At 46.0% G+C, this 9,332-nt stretch overlaps 1 protein-coding gene across 1 annotated transcript; it reads left to right on the top strand.

The window, feature by feature from the left end:
* Window positions 1–4,024: 4,024 nt before the first annotated feature.
* LOC123064289 (E3 ubiquitin-protein ligase SINA-like 3) lies at window positions 4,025–5,505 on the top strand. Its single transcript, XM_044487797.1, has 2 exons — window positions 4,025–4,400; window positions 4,532–5,505. Exons 1-2 carry the CDS (start codon window positions 4,125–4,127, stop codon window positions 5,261–5,263), a joined length of 1,008 nt encoding a protein of 335 aa, XP_044343732.1. The 5' UTR covers window positions 4,025–4,124; the 3' UTR covers window positions 5,264–5,505.
* Window positions 5,506–9,332: the final 3,827 nt, after the last annotated feature.

The raw sequence follows: 9,332 nt of genomic DNA, 5'->3' as shown, positions 1-9,332 counted from the left end.
TAGCAACATACTAAACGATCAAGTGCTAAGCTAACGGAATGGGTCAAGTCAATCACATCATTCTTCTAATGATGTGATCCCGTTAATCAAATGGCAACTCATGTCTATGGTTAGGAAACTTAACCATCTTTGATTAACGAGCTAGTCAAGTAGAGGCATACTAGTGACACTATGTTTGTCTATGTATTCACACATGTATTATGTTTCCGGTTAATACGATTCGAGCATGAATAATAAACATTTATCATGAAATAAGGAAATAAATAATAACTTCATTATTGCCTCTAGGGCATATTTCCTTCAAAATTATCACCATTATTACAGGATAATTGCGCATCGGCGCGGCGTCAATTTCAGTTTCAGGTATGGAATGGGGAGAGACGTGCGTCATAGCTGCAAGGCATGGAGGCGAACACAGGAGGAAGACAGTCGGAGATGGACGCCGATGGTAGGTGCGGCCGCCGCAGCCGCCATGGAAGAACACTGCACGGCATTAAAAAAAGTGAGGAAGAGACCCACCATGGGGCCTGTGGAGGAAGAGTGGAGTGCGAGCGGAGGGCACCGACGCCGAAGCATATCTTCTGTAGAAGCTCGCCGTCGGGACGAAGGACGGCGGCGGCGCAGCATCGAGGAACAGAGAAGCAGCCCTTTTTTTGTTTGAACTGAAGCAACCCTTTTTTATGAAGAAGAGGAGCAGCCCGAGGATAGGGATAGCGCCGCCGACGGAAAGCCTGGACGACCCGCTCCTCTACACGTTGGACTGGACCTGGGCCTTCTATCTCAAGACCCGGTTACGGACGGATACCATATCTCAATCCCCAGAGCAGCGGCCCGCGAGACTATGTTGCTTGTGGCTGGGACGGCGGAACTAATTCCTGCGCTGGGAAGAGACACGAAGATCTGATCCGTCCGTAGATATGATCGATGGTTGACGACCTCTAATCGCTGAGAGGACTAGTAGGTAGCTTCATTATACTGTTTCTCAATAGGTGCACTAGTTCGGTGAAGAGGTGATGATAGATGTGTAATATGGATGGTAGAAATATCTTTTTATAATATGAATAAATAAAAACATAAAGGTAGCAAGTAGCAAAAGTGAGTAAAAACGACATCTCAGTGCTTGGAAACGAGGCCTAGGGTTCATACTTTCACTAATGCAATCTCTCAACACTACTACCAAAATTGAATAATATGATAAACCCTCATGGTGCAGCAAAGAATCACTCCAAAGTTTCTAGTTATATCAGATAAAGTAGAATGATATTGCGTATCGTCTTTCCAATCAATCTTATGAACCACCCCAAAGTGTCATGAATACTCCTAGAGATCGTACTATGACAACACAATATGATACATATCGATTAATTCTTATGTCACACAGATTACCCCAAGGTCAACACGGGTATCCGCGAGTAAGACATGCATCATGTGATCTCAAATCCAAAATATTCAATCCAATATAAAGAAACCTCAAACAACAAGACTCAATTCAGCACAAAATAGATAGAGGAGAAGAACATCATAAGACCCAACTATATTGAAAAAGCTCGTGATACATCAAGATCATGTCAAATCAAGAATGAGAGAGAGAGAGAGAGAGATCAAACGCATAGCTACTGGTACAAATCCACAACCCCGAGGATGAACTACTCACACATCACTATGGAGTCAACAAGGATGATGAAGATGCCTCCCATTTTGGCTTTCCCTTTCGGCAAGGCATTGGAAAAGGGCTCCAGATGAGGTCAATTTGCAACAGAGGCTTGTGGCAGCGGAGTAAAAGTTCTAGGTTTCTATATGGGGGTTTGTCATTTTATAGGATTTTTCAGCGTTGGAATCATGCCTAAAGGAGTTATGAGGGACCCACAAGCCAGGGTGGCCCTTCCTACCCCTACGTGCCCCACCAAGGCTCCTTTGGCCTCTGAACGCCTATGCTCTATGGGCCCCTCCATGCAGAGGGCCTAGGTGCCCTGGTCTTCTTCCGACACGAAAACACCTTCAATTTTTTTCTTTTGATTTTTCTAGTGGCTTTTTCTGTGGTGATTTCCCGAGATCCCAAAAATAGCAGAAAAACAAAACCGGCGCTCGTCACTGAATTAATAGGCTTGTCCCTCAAAATGATTTAAAAGATTGCAAACTTAAAGGATAATAGGCATGAAACATAAAAAAAAACTATAGATATGTTGGAGATGTATCAGTGACCAACTTTTATATTCCATTCCATACGATGTGTACATTGGAAGCACACTTGAAACATAGTTAGTCATCTAATCATAATGCAATTAACACCAAAACATAGTCTAGGTTATCAAAAAAGGTAGTATTTTGTGCACCCCTTATGGCGGATTTTGGGGTTATCAAGCCGGCTTGGGGATGCCTATGTCAATTGGATGGCAAGCAAGGAATAGGTGTCATCTTTTGTGAACTCCTGCTCCTCCTGGTGTAACTTTCATTTCCCCATTAAATAATCATTGCCTATGTTTTGTCCTACCTATATCTTTTCTCACATGTTCCGATTTAGGGATTATGCTGGCAGTTTGTGTTCTGATCTAGAGGTCCTTCTATTCTTGTCTCTCCTTAGGTTCAAATAAGGTTTCGTACCACCTATTCTCCATTATCTTATTTGTAGGATATTAGGTGATGCTTAGTCCCTATTGTAATCTTGGGTATATTTTCTACTCTCTATGTTCTATCGCCTGGTAGTTAGCACAGGCTGGTTGGGAGCGGATACTTGATTTCCCCATCATCCTTGGTGTTAGCTTTTTCGTGCTCTGGCAGTGTTTTTCAAGCCTTTCTCATGCACCGATGCGAGGATGATCTTGGTTGGTGTCCTCTCTGGGTATCCACATGTATCTCTATAACCTCCAGCTATGCCTGCTTAGAAGTGTCTGGACTAGGTGGTTGTGTGGTGTGGTGACCGATGGATTGCTCATTATATTGCTTCTTGATGGCACCTGCCGAATCAAGGGCTATTTCTCCTACTCCATTGCAAGCCGCTAATCAAGATTTTTGGCGTCGGGGGTCTCCAAAATCCAGTACCCTATTCCAGGGATCTTTCGGGGGCTTGTGGTTATGTTGTTGTATTTTGCTGGTGGCAGCCAGCACACTAGCCATTGCGTCTGTGTCGGTCGATAACAGTGAGAGAGGCGGGATGTATCGTGACCTGGGTGACAAGTTGTGATGCGTCTGTGTGCTCCTTTGTACTGTTTGGTTACGCGTGTCCCATGTGCTTACACATGTATCCTTTTGTTTTTATGGGCTCCCACGTGTTTGATGGTGTTATGTTCTGGCGATGGAGTCAAAAATACTCCACCGTGAATCAAGGAAGCATGAAAATGTGCACAAAAAGAAAAACATGTGTTTACATTTATATTCCACAATTTTTCTAGAGCAGCATGGATCTGCAATAGTCAACCTTTTATCGCACACTTGTAGGTACTTCAAAGAAAGGCAGCATGAATATATGGATAAACTAGCAGTAATAGAATTGATTAAGAGCACAGCAATGGTGAAAACAATGGTGACCCACAATAGAGTATACACAAGGAAGTACTCACAGACTCCATATACAGTACTCCCTCTGTCCCATAATATCAAAGCGTTTTTGACATTATACTATAGTGTCAAAAACGTTCTTATATTATAGGACGGAGGGGGTACAAAATATGTTAACAGTGATATATCTCAAGTACTAATCTGGTTAAGAACACAGTAGATGTTTACAAAATATATGCAAGTACTCACAATTACTACCCTAACCATAATTTACTGATTACGCTAATTATTACAACCACTAGATATTTTAGGATGGAGATGAATAATTGAGTGTTGTAGATATTTGCTTTGGTTAACACGTATTATATCAAAATATAAGGCCCTTTTTGGTCTAAACTAACATACATGCATGCAGTTGTTTATCATGAAGAGCATCGGTGACGTACAGTGCAAAGGGTTGTGTGGAACCGGTCAATGAGGAAGCATTTACTACAGTGTCAGTGTAGTGTGGCATTTATCCTCGGCACCTTTTGTCCTCATCAGACCTCTGCTCTTCTCCTCTCCCACCTCCTAGAAGAGACACATAGACAGGGGTTTTGATTTCTTTCCCCAAAGTCCGGCCAGCCAGGATGCAGGGCGCCGCCGTCGCCGTCGAGGGGAGGAGCAGGGCTTCGCCGGACAAGGCCGACGAGGAGAGCGCCAAGAAGCCGCGCCTCGACCTGCCCGACGCCCACTCCGTGAAGCAAGAGCTCGTCGCTCCAGATGCGGCCGGAGGAGGAGACGGAGGCGCCATCGTCGCGGCGGCGTCAGCGTTCGGCCCGAGAGAGGAGCTCGCCGTGAGGATCGACAAGCGCCTGCTCCACTGCCCCCTCTGCACCCTCCCCTTCAAGCCCCCCGTCTTCCAGGTTCTTCCCTTTTTTCTTCCACACTCGCTCTCGGTGCCGTGCCGGCCGGTGAAAGATCAATCCTTTCCTTCCTCGAGAAGATGTGCTGATTCACCGACGGACTCCGATCTGTGTTCCTGCTGCTGCTGCAGTGCAAGGCGGGGCACCTGGCCTGCGGCGGCTGCGTGGCCGAGCTGCCCTGCGGCCAGTGCAAGGCGTGCGTGGACGGCGCCGGCTTCTTCGACCCCTGCCCCGCGCTGGACGCCGTCGTCTCCTCCACCCGGACCGAGTGCCCCAACCCCGGCTGCAAGCGGTACGTCACCTACCACGAGGTCCCCGAGCACCAGACCGCGTGCCCGCACGCGCCCTGCCGCTGCACGGAGCCGGGCTGCGGCTACGTCGGCGCGCCGCAGGCGCTCGCCGGCCACCTCCACACCGTCCACTCGGTGCCGGTGCGCGCCGTGCAGTACGGCAAGGCCAGCCAGCTCCGCGTGCCGGTGTCGGCGCCGCGGCTGGTGCTCCTCGGCGACGACGACAACCGCGTGTTCCTCCTCACCGTGGGCGCGCTCGGCGCCGGCGTGACCGCCGTGTCCGTGGTGTGCGCCAGGGCGAGCGCGGCGACGCGGCCCCGGTTCGCGTGCAAGATGTGGGTCAACCTGGAGCCGGCCAAGTGCGGCAAGGAGGACATGGTGCTGGTGGACATGCACATGAGGAGCAGCTCGTCGCCCGGCGCGGTGGTCGCCGCGGGGGAGCCGACGTTCTTGATGGTGCCGCCAATGTACCTGGTGCCAGCAGCAGCAGCAGGGGACGGGGCTGCGTCCATGGAAGTTCCCCTGCACATCCGCATCGACAAGCTCTCCCCTTGGTCCGACGCATTGGTTTGATTAGCTCCAGCACTCACTCAAGGCAGTTCGTGGTTGCTTATTTTGGAGTTCCAGCTTAAATTAAGTACTCGATTTGGGTGATGTTAATTAGCAGATGCAGTTCATCTTTGATGTAGTCCTATCCTACCTAGTAGTCAACTTTAATGTCGTTGTAAGGTATTTAAATCGGAGGATATTAAGCTTGGTGCTAATCCTGTGGTGAAATGCATCTTCTTCTGTTATATCATTCCAAGTTGCAAGCATTTCATTCGCATCTGTTGCAATCTATCTATCTCATGTCAAGAAATCTTATCCATGCTACCAAAGCGACGCTTAATGCGGGTTTACGGGAGGACAGTGAGGAAGAAAGGAGGCCTTCTGTCAAAAAATCTCCTAACTCTTCTCTATGTACTATGAATTTGAATATTCAACATGTTGATGCAGCATATATCCCTGCAGTAATTCCTGATGAAGCTTCTCTCGGAGTCTTCCATATTTATCCAAACGTCTGCTATGAAAGTTTGTTCAATTTTGCAGGCAGATGCAATGTGACTTCTTCTAGCGGCTGCAGTCCTCAATGCTTTGGACTGGAACACTGTTTCTTTTTTTTCTCTTATTGCAGGAGTTTGGTAGAAATTCCGGAGGCCAAGGATTTGATTTGGCATCCTGGACATTGGAGCATACGACCTGCTTTGTTGATTTCTTTGATCTTGTCTCTAGTCTTCATTCTTACAGGATTGAGCACATTCCAATGATTAAAAGCTCTATGGCTCATAATCTTGCTAAGAAATCCTTCTCCGGTATATCTTCCTCTAGCTGTACTTTTCTTTGCAGCAAAGGTTCTAGATGTAGTTTCAAAAGGGCTTTTCAAGCCATCTCCTTCCTAAGGCCCAAACTTATCTCTGTACACTGCTCAGACTGCTAATAATAAAGTGTTAAGCTTTGAGGGATGGAGTTTGCCCCTCCCCACACAAAAGAAATAGTGACTTCTACTACACATGACCATAATTCTTTTTCTAAAATAAATGTGCTTTGTTAGAAAAAAAACATTTTCTAACAAAGTAATATTTTTATATTAAAATAAAAGCAAGTCATCGACATTATAAGTGTAAACATCTACTTACAAATTGGATGGCGGCCGAGAGTTACCCTACCAAACTATCAGTATTTTTTTTGAGCATCAGTACAGACACAAGCGCTCATATACACGCGCATACACTCACCCCTATGAACACCTTCGAGAGACTGAGCCGACATATCATCTTGAGATTTACGAAGCCACCGTAGGCGCCTCGTCGTCGACGGGATCGTCTCCTCCCACTGAAAGCGCATCGCCGGAAATCCTGAAATTAATCCAGGAATAATGCGAGCAACAGGATTTGAACCCTGGTGGGTTGGGGATACCACTGTCCACCTAACCAACTCAACCACAGGTTGGTTCGCCCAAACTATCGATATTGACTCATGAGCATGGCATGCATTTGGATAGCTACCAAAATTTAAGATCTGGGTCATGATTTTTTTTCTTTTATTGCTAGCACAAGACTATGGGCTAGTTCTTTTGGGCGACTTAAAAAATAAGCTGCCTCTCCCAGGTTAAAAAATATTCCGCTTCCTAAATTTGTTGAGACTTCTAAATTAGTTATCCCATAACTAGTTTAGAAGCCCCAATGAATGAGGAAGACGGCTTACAAGAAAAGCTGGGGAGGAGGCGGCTTATTTTTTAAGCCGCCAAAAGAACTGACCTATGTCATCTTCTTCTGGTAGCCACTCATACGGCAAGTCCTCGGCGAGTAGAGGACCGCGATCAACCACCTCCTTCAATAATTGGATACAACAGTGTCTTCTTCTTCCTCGGCGACAATGGCCCGTAGTCACCCAAGTCAAACTGTGTTGCTTCATACTCTTCCATCGACTCCAATGGCTTGTTAAACAGCTTGGGCTCGGGTGTCTCAACTATCATCAGCTTGCCGACATAGGACGAGTCACGTGTAGCCAAGCCATTACCTCGAGCTGGCGGCGGTTTGTCGGCGCCAGGACCTCGATCAGGTTGCCACCAAGGTCCATCAGAACAAATTTCATCGACTCCGTAGTCCAGGACTTCTTCGGGAGGCCTTCAAATCTAGGCTTGCCCTTGTACTATAGAGCACTCGGCTCTGTACGAATCAATCTGCTCCAGCATGAAAGCTGGATCCGGGGGCGGCAACACTTTAGCTTCATTGATGAATGGAGCACCTCAGTGCACTTCTCCTTCATCGAGAAGGTCAGCCACAATTCATGCGAGGGGCACGCGACCTCGATGACAAGCTCCGACGGCACCACGCCGCAACGCTGCTCCATGGACGCCGAAAGAGCTGTCGGCGTCATGGTCTCCTCGCCATCTCCAACTGTCATGGCCAACACCACGTAGAGGCGGTAGCGCAACTTGAACACATCCATGGACGGAGTGTGCGAGATCAGCACATGTCTCGTCTCCCGACTGAGAGAAGGCTCTTCTCATCGCCACACCTCCTGCGGGAACAACCTCTCTAGCAAGCTACGACTTGGACGGACAGCGGAGACAACCGAGGCCGAGAGTTACCGACACCAAAACAATCTACTTACAAACTCAATGATAGCCGAGAGTTATTGACACCAAAACAATCTACTTACAAACTCAATGATAGCCGAGAGTTACCCTGCCAGAATTTTGGAGTTGACTGATAGGCATGGCACGCGTTTGGATAACTGCAAAAAAAAAATTAGGGATGTAGCCCGGTGGCAAGGACACGGTAGTGTTTCCTTGCAAATCGGGGTTCGACTCCCGTCAAGAGCGAATTTTCGTGATCTCACCCGCAAAGGTTTCTTCTATAAAAAAAATTAGATCTGAACCACTAATGTTTTTGTTCCATTCATAGCAGAAGAGTATGCCAGCTAGCGGAGAGTGAAAACGGTGGCTTTTTCAGTTGCCCATGCTGATTTTGCGCCCAACGAGTGTGATTCACGTGGCCACGACATCCTTCGTTTGTGAATTCGCCCATGTTTTGATATGACGGGCGCACACACAATCCAGAAGGCCCCGTAAATGCCCACATCACCTACGACACCCCATCAGACCATAGGGATCACCACCGTGTCATAGTTACCGGCCCAGGCGACAGACTCCGTCCGGTGCCGCTCCTCCAAGAATAAGAGTGTGGCACACTTTGACAATGGGGCCCGCAGCCATGTTGGAGATTGGCCCCTGTAGCCGCATTGGGAGCATGACGATACGAGAAAGGCCGGGTCCGGGAAGAAACCCTTGGCCTTTGCTTTCTTGAATAAACACAACCATAAATTTATTAAAATAGAAACAAGGCAATCTATTTTACCTACTAAAAAAAATAGGTATTCTTAGTCCGTCATTACTATTTTATAGAAAACCCTATGATTTTTCTAACATTAAACCTGCAGTAGATATCAAATGTTTTTTTTAAATACTCATATCTTCTAAAACGTAACTCCAAGTTTAACATGTTATATATGAATTTTGATTAGAAAAATATGTAGAATTTGAATATGATATTATTTTACCTATTAACAATTTAAAAAAAAATACTATCTAGGGTGCAATCTGAATCAATAATGCATTATACATCTTTCTGTCATATCGATAGTGATTCAGATTGGAGATGAACACCTCAGTAAAATTAAGATTGGACATGAAATTGAAGATAAATTTGGTAGAGACACACAATAAATTAGGACATGCATGACAAAAAAAAAAGAACCCAATAAAGATGGGATGTTGCTATAAAAGAAATAAAAGAGAAAATGCAAAGGAGATCCGATAAAGATGAGACGTTGCGCTATTCTCCTATAAATAAGAAGAAGAAAGAGAGGACGCATGGCAAAAAGTCAAAAAGGAGGCATGCACGACAAAAAATAAAATGAAAGACATGTTTGACAAGATATAAATAATGATGAAACAGAAACCAATACATATGACATATATGGCAAGAAATAGTGATGAAATATGGACGCAAGTACCTGCGTCCACAAGAGACCATACAAAAATGTTTGTTTCCAGACAAAACATATATTTCTTTATGCTTAAAAAATCATGCATCTT

Source organism: Triticum aestivum, chromosome 3B (assembly GCF_018294505.1).
Source record: "Triticum aestivum cultivar Chinese Spring chromosome 3B, IWGSC CS RefSeq v2.1, whole genome shotgun sequence".
NCBI lineage: Eukaryota > Viridiplantae > Streptophyta > Magnoliopsida > Poales > Poaceae > Triticum > Triticum aestivum.
This window is presented reverse-complemented; position numbering and strand designations above follow the sequence as displayed.